The sequence below is a fragment of the Chenopodium quinoa genome, unplaced genomic scaffold (genome assembly GCF_001683475.1).
Source record: "Chenopodium quinoa cultivar QQ74 unplaced genomic scaffold, ASM168347v1, whole genome shotgun sequence".
Classification (NCBI taxonomy): Eukaryota; Viridiplantae; Streptophyta; class Magnoliopsida; order Caryophyllales; family Amaranthaceae; genus Chenopodium; species Chenopodium quinoa.
The window spans coordinates 1,245,800-1,261,254 of NW_018742616.1; the positions used below are offsets into that span (position 1 = coordinate 1,245,800).

General features: G+C 36.2%; 3 protein-coding genes across 3 annotated transcripts; 1 reads left to right on the forward strand and 2 right to left on the reverse strand.

The window, feature by feature from the left end:
* Positions 1 to 309: 309 nt before the first annotated feature.
* Positions 310 to 3,638, reverse strand: LOC110721512 (histone-lysine N-methyltransferase ASHR2-like). Its single transcript, XM_021900680.1, has 3 exons — positions 3,467 to 3,638; positions 1,423 to 2,667; positions 310 to 751 (listed from the first exon to the last, which is right to left on the reverse strand). The coding sequence occupies exon 2, from the start codon at positions 2,639 to 2,641 to the stop codon at positions 1,451 to 1,453; it is 1,191 nt and encodes a 396-aa protein (XP_021756372.1). The 5' UTR covers positions 2,642 to 2,667; positions 3,467 to 3,638; the 3' UTR covers positions 310 to 751; positions 1,423 to 1,450.
* Positions 3,639 to 4,734: 1,096 nt separating this feature from the next.
* LOC110721513 (trafficking protein particle complex subunit 1-like) lies at positions 4,735 to 11,898 on the forward strand. The gene is made up of 5 exons (XM_021900681.1): positions 4,735 to 4,902; positions 5,052 to 5,293; positions 5,668 to 5,782; positions 7,175 to 7,293; positions 11,367 to 11,898. The coding sequence occupies exons 2-5, from the start codon at positions 5,070 to 5,072 to the stop codon at positions 11,416 to 11,418; spliced, it is 510 nt and encodes a 169-aa protein (XP_021756373.1). The 5' UTR covers positions 4,735 to 4,902; positions 5,052 to 5,069; the 3' UTR covers positions 11,419 to 11,898.
* A 2,168-nt stretch (positions 11,899 to 14,066) lies between these two features.
* On the reverse strand, positions 14,067 to 15,402 carry LOC110721514 (cysteine proteinase inhibitor A-like). The gene is made up of 2 exons (XM_021900683.1): positions 15,203 to 15,402; positions 14,067 to 14,454 (listed from the first exon to the last, which is right to left on the reverse strand). The coding sequence occupies exons 1-2, from the start codon at positions 15,329 to 15,331 to the stop codon at positions 14,245 to 14,247; spliced, it is 339 nt and encodes a 112-aa protein (XP_021756375.1). The 5' UTR covers positions 15,332 to 15,402; the 3' UTR covers positions 14,067 to 14,244.
* Between the last annotated feature and the right edge of the window lie 53 nt (positions 15,403 to 15,455).

The window sequence follows — 15,455 nt, forward strand, 5'->3', positions numbered from 1 at the left end:
TTAACCATTTTGAGTGTGACTTGTTATTTTCTGAAAGGAATCGCATAAGAAGTATACTCTTTTTGATCCGAAAGTACTAGAATTTGAGGCTTAAATTGTTTTTTAGGAGGTACATTAATGTTAAGCATAGTGTATGCCCAGACTTGATCAAACAGCATTGTAAGGTCAGTGTCATGCATCACTATCAATCCATTGATATATCAATGCTGTTATTGGGTTTTTCCTTTGATATATCAATGCTATTATTGACTGAAATTTCAAAATCTATTGAGCAAAAGTGGGAAGATAAAATTAACCAACCCAAACTGATTATATTGGTGAAAATAAATATTCATCCGCATTATTATTATTCAAAACTCACAAAATTACATTATATTCTAGCTATTCTACTGCCATATTCTTAAAAAACTCACTGTATCAATTTTAACTACCATGCATAGATTGCATACAAAAGTAACACTGTTGAATTCAAGATCATAGACTTCTAACTACTAAAAATAAAGCAAACAATATAAATTCAGACTTCTATAGCCTCAGAAGGGGGAACCACTTCCTTATTGACAAACTTTGGCTAACTTGTGTTAATAGGCCGATAAATCAAGATTAAAGCTGCAATTCTCAATCTCAGGTTCTTCACAATAAATTACTTCTTGTCCTAGGGCATGCAATGCCAAGCTTCAGCGGTCTAGATAAACATACATTCCAAGTCTTGCTACGCAAGACAGAATCAGCTCCAAAAACCTGCTCATTCCTACAGATCAAAGGGCCAAATGGGGGAAAAAAAGGTGAGACGACACATGATTTATCACAATAACACCTGCTTTTGTAATTAGCATGTTCTTCTACCATGAGATAATAAGCATGCAAAGGAATTTAACAAACACGAATCTTTACAAAGTTCCCATCAAGAACAGCATAAGTACGTAATTAAAAATTTGATCATGCATATATCAGTCACCCTGTAGCATTGTTGAAGAATTGAAGTGAAGAACAGCAAGAGGAAATCTAACAGTTCACTTTTCACAGGGAGCAGCTGTCGATATAATTTTTCTTAACCAAAACATTCTTGAAATAGGAAATGGAATGTTTTTACAGGTGCATCCAGCTTATTTATGAATACATCATAACCTTTTTCATGGCTGGACCTAAAACAATTTTTTGTCTTATTTGCAGATTTTTTTCAAGAAACTTGCAGGGCAGTCTTTGTAATCTTTGATGCAATGCACAGAAAGAAAAACACAAACTTTTTGAAAAAAAAGAAAAAGAATCACGAGTGAACGATAATTTTTTATTTTTTTTCTAAGAAAACCCATGATAGGGATTAGGGAACAAACATTGTTGTCAACATCGTATGGAGAAACTATCATTAGCATACAGTAATCTTTGCAATAAAAAAACTAGAAAAAGGTAAACAAAAGATACCTCTCCGGAATAATTTGCTCTCATCATACTACAACTCTTCTTTCTTCAAACTGCCACACGCATTACACTCCATGACATTAGTTGTGTTATTATAGTTAGAGGGTGGCAAAGGAGCCAAAGTGCCTCCACAATTTTCTTTGTCACACACAAATCTCACAAAAAAGTAAGCATGAGGAAAATCATCATCCCCATCGTGCTCAATCTCATTGTTCTCCCCATCTGACGGTAACATTTCCTCCTCTTGTTCCATCGTTTCATCCTCACCACCCTCATCCTCATCCTCGTCCTCATGGGACCATTTAGCTTCAATCTTGCATCGATCACAAAGACAAGAAAACCCGTAATCATCTAGCAACCTTTTCTGCCTTTGAGAATAACTTAGATTGACCGGGAAATAACTCAAACAAATTTCCCGGCCTTCAGGAACATCATGTATCATTCGAATGATCATATCAGTGTTTTCCTCAGTTCCACCATCAACATAGTCAAAACGACAGGCATTTGGCAGGCAATCGTGGTTAAAGAATGAAGCATTTCGATAAATAGCATATGCTCTCACCGATCTTTCTCCATGTTCTGAAAAAGGCTCCATGAGTCCAAAGGAATTACACCGGTCCTTGGACAATAGAGCCGCAGTAATTTCTACTGATGGAGCAGACAGACCCTTGGGAAAAGGTAGCGATGAGATAATGGAGTGTAGAAAAATAGCAGCATTAGAATCTCTCTCTGCACCCTGGGGCCCACCTCCATCAAGTGATATCAGAGTCTGAAAGGAGGAAGGAGAAACCATAGCAAGATTGAATGCAGCCACCAAATAACGAGCTTGGATCTGGCGATCCTCAGGCTGTTGGTCAACTAGTACAGGGCAATTTCTTAAATAACTAAGAGATTGGCAAACCCATGGTGTGTGTGAGAAGACTAGGGCCGAGGACTGGCATTTAGAGCTGCAAAAGATAGCATCGTCGGGATGACAACATGAAGGGCATGCCAATGTCCCATTTCCTGAGACCAAGAGCTTGTAGCAATGAGCACAATATCGAGAGTAAGCCCCTTGTCGTTGTTTCAGAGAAAAAGAGGAGTAGGTGAGGATGGGGGAGTCTCGGAGAACAATTTGTCCTCCTTTAAGCGGCTGAGATGCAACTAGACCCCTTCCCTTCCCTTCAATGTCCACCAACTTCAGAGCAGTTGATATGCCCCCATGATTTTCTGCTACAGCCATGACAAAGTAATACTGAAATTTCACTCCTGCAGAGAACAAAAAGTCTTTAGGTTATTATAGTAATTAGTGCTCTAGGCAAGCCATTGTTGCAGAGCTTACTCAAACTCGGCATCCAAGTATCAGACTTAGTTATTTATAAGAAAATATTCCTCATCTTTAACGAAATGTCAATTGTCATACCCATGTAAGAATTTTGAGGATCCAACACGGGCACTTAAAACGACGACCCTAACTATTCCACAGCCAATCTAAGTTGATTATTTTTTCGCAAAGTACAGCTTTAGTAAACCTATGAAACATTGTAAACTTACAGACGAACATTACCAACAATCGAACTGTCCAACTGACAATTGGACAAGACACATTGTAAACTTACAATTTATGGTCACCTTTTGTAAAATTTGAACCTAAAATAATTAGATAGACCAACAATTTTACTTATGCAAGGTTCAAAATTTTGCAACAATAAATCCAACAAGCATAATATTAAAAACCAATCCTGATCCCGGCGTCATATTTCGGAACCACTGTTAATAATTTCACATTCAACAAAACTTAACAGCCAAACTAGTACTCGATACTTGATTAAGCAACAAAATAAATTCAATTTACTCCCAAGACTACAAGTACTTTTTTAATCTTCATATTTTACATTCATATGACATCAAATTAACAATAGAAAAAAGGGTCAATTCTAAAATTGTTATGGTAAAAAATAACAAATTGAACATGAACAAACGAAATATATAGCATGAACATTTACTGAAATTAAATTGACAAATCACTTGTGATTAGTTTGTGACTTTGAAAGAGAGAAAGTATCACCTTTGTTGAGCCTGCAATTCCAGTAGTGCAAGTGACTGCGTTTTTCAATCAGAGGAGAGAGAGAAAGAGAGGGATTAGGGGAGAGATGGGGTTTAAGGTTAGTTGAGCACAGAGATTGGTGCGGCGAAGTGTTCCAAAGTAACAACTAACACTAAAACAACTTAAGTACAAGTCTTCTTGAGTTAACAAAACTGTTTGCAATTACAACTGTCTAGGGGACTTTATAAGCCCACCATGTGGGTTGGTGGCAAAACATGTCGTTCGCCGTTCGAGTTAGGTTTGGTTCGGGTCTATTTAATCTAGGTGAGATCAAACATTTTTCAATAATCTATTGAAATTGATTGTTTTGATTTGGGTCCAGATTTTGAATAATGAAGCTTTATGAGCCGGCCCCCATTGATCTTCATGATCAATATAGCAAAGCAATCAATATGGCAGAATTGTAAATATATTGAACAGTAACATGAACAGTAGCCATATGTTATTACCATTTTACCCCAGTTTTAATGATGGAAAAGACATTTTCACCCTTACCAAACATATGCTATTACCATTTTGCCCCAAGTTTAATGATGGAAAAGACACTTTTGCCCCAGGTTTAATGATGGAAAAGACACTTTTGCCCCAAATTTAATGATGGAAAAGACACTTTTACCCCCTTGATTGACAAAGTAAATTGATCATGAAGATCAACAAGTAATTTGCGAAGCTTTATGCTCAAATTTAGTACAATTCTAGTCAATCAAATTGTGTTATAATATTTCCTTTCAAAAAAAAGGTGTGTTATATAGTTATATATGTGTTATAATGGTAGTGAAAAGTTCATCAATATTCCGTATAGTATGGAGTAGTATTTATTTTTCAAATAAATGAAACATAAGTGACACTATGACATAACTATACATGAATTATCAAATTTTTAAAGGGCTAGTTAGGTTATTGAATTAATTTTTAGCTGACTTATTCCAGACAAATCAATTCAATTTATCGGACTTTAACTAAGACCTAACTATATTCAATTTAAAACCACTATGGGTCCATGGGCACTTCGGGATGAATTTTTTTTTTTCTAGTTCTTACCCTTTTTCTACTCCTAAATTGTCTAATTTGTATCGGGTTGACCTATAAAAAATTCCAACCCAATAAGACCTACCATCTTACATACTACTCCATAACATCTTTTTATACGGTTCAAATCAAGTTAGGTTACTTTATACTTGAGGTGGAAATAAATTTATCTCGTTTCGAGTTCGGTTCAAATTTGGGTTCATATGTTTCGGGGTGGGGTGATGTTTGTCATCTAAAGGCTCTAAAATCTTGAGCCCACCTTGGTTCCAAATACATCAACACCAAAAATCACTCATCATCTCCTCCTCCTCCTCTCTCTCACATCTGGGCTAGCTCAACTCCATTGTCAAATACTACTATTCTGTTAAGTAAGAAAGCTTAATTCTTTGTCCCATATCTTTAAATATCTGTAAAATTAAACAAACCCCATTTCAATTTCTTTCCCCAATCATAAAAAAATAGGTATAATTTTGTGATTTTCTTTGATCATAATCAAATCGTGGGCAAAATTGTTTAGGTTTTCAGGAGAGAGAAAATGCAGTTTTTTGGAACAACAGAGATAAACCCATCACCACCGGCGGTAACAGCGTCAGGAAACAATGCACACATGATGTACATTTTCAATAGAAATGGGGTTTGTTTGCTTTACAGAGAATGGAATCGTTCACTTCATACTTTGGATGCTCAGCAAGATCAGAAGCTCATGTTTGGTCTCCTTTTTTCCCTCAAATCTCTCACTGCTAAAATGGATCCTGTTAGGTGAAATTTTACCCCTTTTTTGGAATTTTATTTCTAGGTTTTAAGGAATTTTTGTTGAATTTTTTGATAATTTGGTGTTCATTTGATTGATTAGAGAACTACCCAGAAGCTAAATTATGTATAATTGTTAAATAATTGTTGATTTTATTACTTGGTGAATGTGAAGTCAAACTATTTTTTTGTTATGGTAGAAGACTTGTTTGATTATAGTAATGTGATCTTGTAAGTATTGTGGAGAATGTTAACCTGAAAAATTATTCGAATTGCCGATTTTCAATGTTAAATTCTTAATAATTTTTTTGTTGCATTTTGATTGATGGGACTATGCTGTGTGTGGGATTATTGATGCTTGAAATTTTGTGATCTTTGAACAGTGCCGATAAGGTTAACCTTGGGGTGCCTCAATTGCCTGGCCAGGGGTGTTCTTTTCACAGCTTCCGCACCAATACATACAAACTTAGTTTCATGGAAACTCCATCAGGAATAAAGGTATTTATAGTGCTTTTGCTTGCAATTTTGGAGTACATAATTTGTTTGTATTTTCTTTGAAGTATATTTTTTTAATGTTAGCTGGTTGATCTTTGTTGCAATATTTGTTTTTTACATTGTTGTACAAATTTCATCATATTTTGTTCATATGTAGGCAATATAGCTCCATTCATGCTTGGCATAGTCCGTAGATAGCTTTTGATACCATTAGCTTGAGAGGTTTTTTGGCTGCTTAATAGGTTGACGGTTATAATTATTTGGAGCAGAACTCAAATTTAGTATTGTCAATCGGCTACTTATTTTTTTTTTTTTTTTTTAAAAAAAACTCAAAATCCTCCAGTGTTCTGCTCTTATAACGAGTCAACATCCCCCATTGTCAATGCAGTCGGATAATGCTGTACCCATGCAGATTGACTATATAAGTTTATGTAACTGTTTACTTTCTTGACCTCCTTGGAGATACTGTTTGTTACATACATATGAAGTTATTAGTCGTTTTCTTTTTAGGACAGTTAGCATATATAGAAGTTTTGATTCAAATATGGCCAAGAAGAGTATGGGATCTGATTTTCTGAATTTAAAATGATAATGAAAATAGAAGCCGGAATCACAGATCATCAAATGTACAAGTAGTGATTGTGATCGGAAACTTTTCATTGCTGCTAGTTGTTATGGTTTTAAGAAGTATAGTCCATTAACTGTGTTTGGTTTGATCAGAAGTCCGAACTGCAGTTGTATATATCTTACTTTCAAAGAGTAAAATTGTAAATGCAAACCGAAGGATATATTGGCTATCAACCCCTAGAAGTTGTTTTCTGTGCTTAAACACCATCTTTGATCTTAAATTATATCATCTTGCAACTTTTCTTTGGTCGTAGCTTTTTCTAAGGGTAGTGTTTGTTCCTTGCTCTTTCAAATTTCCTTTCACATTATTCTTCTATTTTTACATATCATTACCCTAGCTCTACTCAAGAGGCTTCTGCCTATGGTGGATAGAGAGAGTAGGGTCAAACGGTTGAAACAATATCCATGCTACTTTGGAACTGTTATTTCCATGATCCTTTGATTAGAATTATCCATGCTACTTTGGAACTGTTATTTCCATGATCCTTTGATTAGAATGTCATAGATAGGTTTGCTTCATGACAATAAATAAAAAGTCAAGGTCAATATAAATTGGCATTTGATTGAAGCTTTTCTATATTGATCTTTTTGTTTAGATTAGATCATTTGTACTTGATTTTGAGGACCTCTACCTATATATATTTGTAGTTTAGGGTGTTGTATATCTGAAGCATAAGTGTGTTGCAATAATTGATTCTGTTTCGATGTAATATATCGTGATTCTAGTATTGGTACTGATTTTTGCTCTTTATATCTATATGTGGGCAGCTTATCTTGGTCACTCACCCTAGGACTGGTGATCTACGAGAATCATTGAAGTATATTTACAACTTGTATGTTGAATATGTTGTCAAGAATCCACTTTATACTCCTGGAACTCCAATCAAGTGAGTGATATACATTTTAAATACATTACAGATAGAGTTATGTATCTGACTTGTCTGTGAATAATTTTATCTGCATATCCACCATGTAATGAACTAGATAATCTGTTAACTCACGCAGATAACAGGAAAATGGAGAGGAAAAGATTGATTCTTTTCAGTGAACTATATAAACTGATTTTTGTAATTGATTAAATATGAAGAACTATTAAAGATGGAAGCTTTAATATTGATTGATAATGGTGGAATGGTTACTAAATAATAGGGTTAATAGCTTTAGGCTGTCACTCTCAAAATAGCTTGAGGGTATCACTCTCTAACAATGGCTTGAGGCCACAACTCTCTAAGTTTTCCAATACAAAATTCTGCCTATCTTTTCCTTTCCCCCTTCTCTCTATTTATACTAAAGCTAAAGGCTCTAACCTAATAATACTACACTACCAATATTGCCCCTCCTTAGGTTAGTCTATTACACACCACTTTATTCTAATTTTATGATTCACTTTATTTCTTGACCAATGATTTCTCTGCAGTTTTCAGACTTTTCCTTGAATAATTTAGCTGCATTGTGATTATACAACGGCTTGTTTGATATGTCTAGATTGGTTTCACTGATACTTAATTAGCAATGTTTGGTAATTGATGTCTACAAATGTGTTTAAAATTGATAATGAAGAAGCTTTACCCTGTTAAAGACCTTAATTAGGCCTTGTTCCTCCTCTAACCTTCTCCCCTTTTTTGTCTTTAAGAGGTACTTTAGGCTTTCAGACATGTTGATCTTAGGATAAGGCATAAAATCATGCCGTACTTGAAAATGAAATTTTAGTGATTTTGTTTCTAGAAGAGAGCAGATAGCCAAAGAGGAAGATTTGGAAATTGGAATCGTTTCCTTTCAAGTCTTTTCCAGAAATACAGGAGTTGGTAGAGAGCGGATATTATAAAAGATGCTCGTCTCTCTCTCTCTCTCTCTCTCTCTCTCTTTATTTTTGTAATGGTCTTTTGGGACACAAGTAGTAGTATTGATCCAACAGCACATCAGAAACAGGGCCTTCTGAACAGATATCTAGTCCTGTAATTTATGCTTTTGCGTATGAACTTGAAACCTCCACCAGTCTACTCTCCTTGAGCCATACATAGTTTGTGGGGGACTTGGAGCAAACCACAGAGTAAGTAGAAAGATCAGTCCATTTAGGACGACATAAAATGGGTGGACATGAGTTGTCTAGTGCGTGAGCGATTGATTATGCAACTTTTATTCTAAAGCTTTTATGTTCATAGTCTCTTTATATACACTAGGAATGGCAACGGATTGGATTCGGGTCGGATGCGGTTAAATCCAAATCTGTTCTGTTTAGTAAACGAGCCCTAGATTCGGATCCGAGTCCGAATCCGAAAAATCCGAGTCCGAGTCCGATCCGACTCGTAATTTTTGGATCTGAATCTGGTCCGTTAATTCGGACCTCCGAATACTTTTTTTTTTTTTTTGGTAATGTATGATATTCCTATAATTGTTTATATTGTCCTTAATAAATATCATATTGGTGCGTAAAAAATTAGAAAAAACATAAGGTATAAAGTCTAAACATAACATAATTAAATTATTAATACATAACAAAAATTTGCTACAAACAAGCATATCCTCATACTCGGACTTGGATCGGATCGGATTTGGTCGGAATTTGCGCAATGTCCAAGTCCGATCCACCTCCTATTCGGATTCGGATACGGACTAATTTAAACGGATTCGGATCGGATTTTTTTTTTCTTCAGATCGGGTCGGATTTGAATCGAACTCAGATTGAATTGCCATCCCTAATGTACACCTATTAAATACGGAACATTTTTTTTTTTTTTTTCCTGTGCAACAGTTCTGTGAAGCTGAATGGTATGCTGTTAAAGTTTTGGTCCAATCTGGAACTCATGGCTTATCTTGTTCTGTCTTAGAAACCTTAATATTTGCTTGTATACTTTAGTAACCTCATAAGTGAAAAGGTCATAGATCAAGTCAGTACTTTGTATGTGGAAGAATTTGCTAGCTTGATTAACAACTTGTGCTAGACGTCAGTGTGGAGATGTAAACTATTTAAATTTTGGGTTGAAATGAACCTCAAATTTACAGTTCCTATAAGGTATAGGGCATAGAGGTATAATCCCCTCCACACAATTAATTTACATTACTGAAGCTGATAATTTCCTATTTAATTAAAAGAGTTTTGTTGCTTAGTATTGGCTAAGGATAGGGATCTGCTGTTTTTTGCTGGGTCTCCCGATGGCATGCCCAACCATGTTTGTAAACACAATTTTTTGTATGCGGCCTGCTGCGGCAGGGGTTACTCGAGTTTCTCGGTCGGGGGTACTTGAGTTGACGGGGTTATTCAAGATACTCGATCAGGGGTTACTTGAGTTACTCCTGACCGAGTAACCACTCAAGTAACCCGTGACCGAGTAACCCCTCGAGTAATCCATGACCGAATCCCTCGAATAACCCTTGACCGAGTAACCCCTCAAGTAACCCCTAACTGAACCATCAAGTAACCCCTGGTCGTGGCCGAGTAAATCCCTCGAATTACTCGAGTAACCCCTGACCGAACTCCTTAAATAACTCTTAATCGAGTAACTCGAGTAATTCCTGACTGAGTAACTCGAGTAACCCATGACCGAGTAACCCCTCGAGTAACCCATGACCGAGTAACCCCTCGAGTAACCCCTAACCGAGTAACTTGAGTAACCCCTCGAGTAACCCCTAATCGAGTAACTTGAGTAACCCCTCGAGTAACCCCTGTCCGAACCCCTCAAGTAACCCCTGAATGAGTAATTCGAGTAACCCCTGACTAAGTAACTTGGGTAACCCCTAACAAAATAACTCGGGTAACCCTGCCACACGGTGTGGCCTGCTGCTCCAAAAAGTTGCTGGTTTGTAAACATTTACATAGTGTTTTACGACTGGAGTGTTGGAAGCCATTTAAAGTCCGTCTTCTTATGCCAAATGTCTTGATTCTTTAGCTCTTTTTGGGTCCTTTGCCTTTTGAAATAAATAAAGAATGTAAGAGTCACAAAACTCTAACCAACCACCTTATCTTTCCTCAAGCTTGACCAGAGATGCTATAATGTATTCTCTCTTCTTAGGTCTTTCCCAGTAGGTTCTTATGTTTAATACTTTGAGCTATGTATGCATGCCAATTCATCGCATGTCTGTTCATCCCTTTTTAGTGGATTGTGCAATCGCATCCACTGCTCCAAGAGTTATTCAATTTAATAAAAAGCTTAAGCTATGATATTAGGACTCAAATAAGAGTTTCAAACTTGGATATGACCTATGAACCTGACATGGATAATTCTAAACTGGAAGATGTGAGGACACTGAGTATCCTAAGTTTTGATTGGGACACAAGATTAAGGATATTTTCCTATATAGTGTAATATAAAAGGGAAATTGCTATAAATTTTTCCCTTTTTGGACAAATTTGAAATGTCTCAGTGTCCCATTTGAAGTGTCAGTTATCCAACATGGATGCTTGAGTTTAACTGAAGAGTTTGAGCATCATAGGCTTGAAGAATGGTACTGACACAGTGACACCTCTTTCTCTTTCTGGAACCTGAAAATTTGTAAAATGGAAATTGGGATAAACCATGAATAATGTACTAGTTTCATATCCTCTTCAATAGCTGTAATAGAGGAATTAATTCGTCCTCGGGCAGCTGATAGTGTTGGCACCATCAACTTTGATGGGGTTGTAGAAAGATTCTCTAGGTTTGTTGATATGTGCCACAAACGAAATATGAATGTATAGCACAGGCTCGATGTATTCTTTGATGATTTTATTCTTTCATCAAAGCGTTAATTTATGGTTTTTATCCTCTGCCTTGGTCACTTTTTAGCCTTCATTAACCTAGTGCTATGGTTTAGTATAAATTGTGACTTACCCTTTCATATATTGAATTTTTTGTGTTTTGAGTGTAGTTTATGCCTTTATATACCCCTCAAATTTCTCTTTATCTTCATAATTAAGTTTGCATTTGTCAAAATGACTTTTTTTCGCTACTCATCATGCAAACATGTCACCTCAATTTCTTAGGTACGAGCTGTTCAACTCTACTCTAGACCAATATGTTCGAGGCCTGGGTTGATGTCCAGAAGTCAGCTGAATCAGAATTCACATCTAATGCACCATCTGAATATGTACTTGCTTCTTTTACGACATGAAGTGACCTGGCAAACAATTTCCAAGTGTGAATTCGTTATCTTTGTGTTCTGCAAAATATTAATGTGAAAGTGAGCAAGAAAATTTATGGTGGAACAAGTAGAGTCGCTCTTTGTGCTTGTATATTGTCAGATTCTCATATATGTTGGGCTTCCAACAGAAATTTGTAATGCTGTTTGGTTAAATTTGCAATAGTGTCTGTTCAGATATTGCTGATATAATAGATGTGTTTTGGTTACTGGTAAATGGTAACTGATAAGCACATCGTGATGCAGATAGCAGAGTCTTTATTTACAAGAATTTGATAGATATTATTCAAAGATGCAAATGACATTTATGTAATATACATGCACGATGAATGTACGGAATATTACACTATGAATATGAGAAACACATCTTACATAAATGCCTGCTTTGACAGTTATCTGTTCAATGTTTCACTCGACTTGTTGATCATCTTGTAGTGTTAGTTGTTCGTATTGCCATTCAAGTCAACCGGAGATCGACTTTCTCTACCAGGCCTAACCATAGATAAGGCAGCAACCGTACAGAAGAGGAGCTAGGCTGCTACTTCCACGTTGTCCACAAGAATTAGACTTGAGTGATTCACCTATATCTAATTGATTGTTTGCAACATCCATATGCAATACAACTTTTCCCTACTTTTGTCTCTTTTGTTGATACCGTCCTCCTTAGCTTGTACACCGCTCTCAGTATCTCACCAGCTTTAAACTTCAACTAGGCATGGAGTTCGCCGACACATACTATACTATTTCCAAACATCGTCCTGATGGATGTGTCAAAGCCTGTTTCCCAGACTTGAAGTCCACGCAAATAAATGCGTGGATCTCTTTTGCTATAACCCGTATTAGCCTTAAGGAGCTTGATCTCCAAATTCGTATAAGGGAACCGGGTGAGCTGCCACCAGCTATCTTCATGTGTGAAACATTGGAGGTGCTCAAGATTGATGTCAACCTTGGCCTTGACCAAGCTTCCACTATGCCATCCTTTCGTCTTCCAGACTTGAAATTACTATACCTCTTTGGCACTATCATTAACGATCATGGCTTTCTGCCAAGGTTAATTTCAAGCTGCCCTTTACTTGAAGACCTCAGAGTGGAAGTATTTTGGACCCTAAACATTTCTTCGCTTTCTCTTCGGAGGTTGTGTTTCATCTTGATCGTACATATAAAAACACTGTTTTTCTGCTTATTGATACTCCTAATTTGGAGTATCTTCATTATAGTGGTAGTTTACCAATACAGCACTCTATTACAAACATGGATCATCTGGTTGAAGCAGAACTAACAATTGGGAGTTTCATGAGGGTCCTTGGTCCGACGACACATCCTCTTCAAATAATGCTTAGCCTTATCAAAGTCTTCAATAACGTTCAGTATTTATCTTTGGACGTCATTTGTACACAGGTTTGTTTAAATTTCTAGTTGCTCCTGGATTTTTTGTTTATTTATATACTCCCTTTGTTTCTTCTTTTGTCTCATTTGGAATCTTGCACAAGATCCCTCATGTCTGTTTAATGTACTACGTATTTCATGTTATGTAATGTGAAATTGACTGATTGCACCTTTGGTTGAAGCAATTCGAGTTTCGTGGTGTAGAGGATAAACTGCCAGTGTTTGATAATTTGAAATATCTGGAGCTGGGTTATTTTTATAACTCTTGGGATAATGTAGTGTTGGCATTTCTAAATCATTCACCGGTGTTAGAAACACTTGTTTTTCCTGGGGTTAGTCTGTGACTTACTTTACTTTGGTATTAATTTTGCGTACATAAAATAAATTCAATTCAAATAATGGTGTGACGATTGCGATCAACTTTGCAGGGATTAAATGGATGCTGTATAGGCTGCTGTATGTATGAAGTCGTGCCTTGTACTTGTGGCAAGAGGACACTCGAGGAACAAGAGTTTTTCAAGAGTTTCTCATCTTAAAAGAATTGAGATTGATGAGTACTATGGGAAGGAGCTGGAAGACATGCTTTGGTGTTGGAGGAATTGGTCTTAAGGAAGGGGTACCAAAAAGTTCCAGTAGCAGATGAATGACGCTCGCAAGCGCATTGCAGAATTTACCAAGGGCCTCGGCTACATGTTCAATTGAGTTCAGAATCAGAAAACAGCCTCACGAAAGGTTCAGAGTATGGTGGAGAGCAGGATGTTAGTGGGGCGGGTCAAAAAGAGACCCGCCCCATCTCGAGAATGCATTATTTCTTTTTATTTCATGATAAAGATCTCATAATTCTTACTTTTACTCTATAAATATTACGATATACGAGTATCTTTTATGAGTAAAAGGTATCGTTTATGTATTTTAGAGAGACACCAAACTTCTCAAGAGTTGACTTATCTAATAAAGATAACCATTAAAACCGTTACTTATTTAATACAATCAATCAAATTGAACATTTTAGATGTACACCGAAACTCTCGAGAGTTGATCTGATTTGTATGATTCTAAACAATTGACCACATTATATTAAGGAGGGAATGTTTACTCTCCGCCAAATATCACTAGTGTAGGCGATAAATCCTCAACCAAACAAGCAACCGAAAAAATACTTCATGGCAAAGATGGTTCATGCATTTAAATTAGATTGTTCATAGTAGTTTACATAACATAATTAGGTCATGCAAGACGACTTTCGAAATAGAAGTAGTTCATAGTAGTTTCGATGTAACAAGTACATCTATCAAACTCCTATGTCCTATTTATTAACATGCAATATTAGTTGAAGATTAGTTGGCAATGGCGATACGTTCATTGTCTTGGCGCATACACTTGAACTCTTCGAGCTTTCTGGTTTGGGTCCATGACTGATCAAAAACTTTAGCAAAATACTTGTTCATCAAGCAACCATTAGCCGCCTCAAGTTCAATGTAGTACATCATACCAGCAACCACTTGTTGTTCTGCCTTCAGAACTTTCTCATACTCAAGGCATGTCCCCTGCAAATTACACACATATGAGATACATATGTTGATAAAAACAATTCATCCCTCAATTCACCTGAAGATGTCGACTATGTTTGTTTTTATATATATATATATATTTTTTTTTTATATAGAAGTGCCAACATCGATCTCTTACAAATCAACCCATCTCAACTAAAGGAATTCCCCGAGTCTCAAACATATAAGCAGAAAATAGTCGGGGTTTGAATAAGTTACAACTTACAAGGTGAGTTTCCCACTGTACAAGATACATAAGTCTAACAACAAAGGCTTCAATTTACGAGGCCTAATCATCCATGGTTATTGACTTGAGCTTCAGAGACTCCATCTCGAGGACCCTACCAAGGCTTGGAGTTAACTATGTAGGTCACCTGGTGAGATGGCAATCTAACATCATCCTCTAAAAGTGTAGGCTACTCTTTTTTTTTTTTTCTTTTTTTTTTTTTTATATATTTTAAATTTGTATGTGAAACGTTTTTCCTAGAGACGCGTATGCCAATGCAAAACTTTGATTAATAATATTTAAAATTATAAATAAGTATAAATTATAACAATTGAGTATTAAAAAATTATTCATTGATCGAGATTGCATCAATTCTCATATATAAATTATAAACATTAGTCAAAGAGGATTACGTGAATAGTGCAAAAGGTCAAAATGTTTCACTATAAAAAATAGAGGGAGTACTGGTCATGATTAGTCGCATATAAGAAGTAAAAAAAGGAGAAAAAAAAAGCTTACTTGTTCTTTGTTGTGCTCCTCAACAGCCCAAGCAGCAATCTCTTGGATCTTTGGATTGGTTGGCTCAACAGGCTGAAGGCCTCCAAGATTCTTCGTCGGTTGAGCCGAGCAAATCGATCTCCGCCTCATTCTTCGTACGGTATATTATATGTGGTATATATGTGTATGTTGTTTGTGTGTGTGTTGCAGACTTGCAGTAGCAACCCTCTCAATATATAGGATAAGATTTGTAATCAAGTATCACATTTTTGCT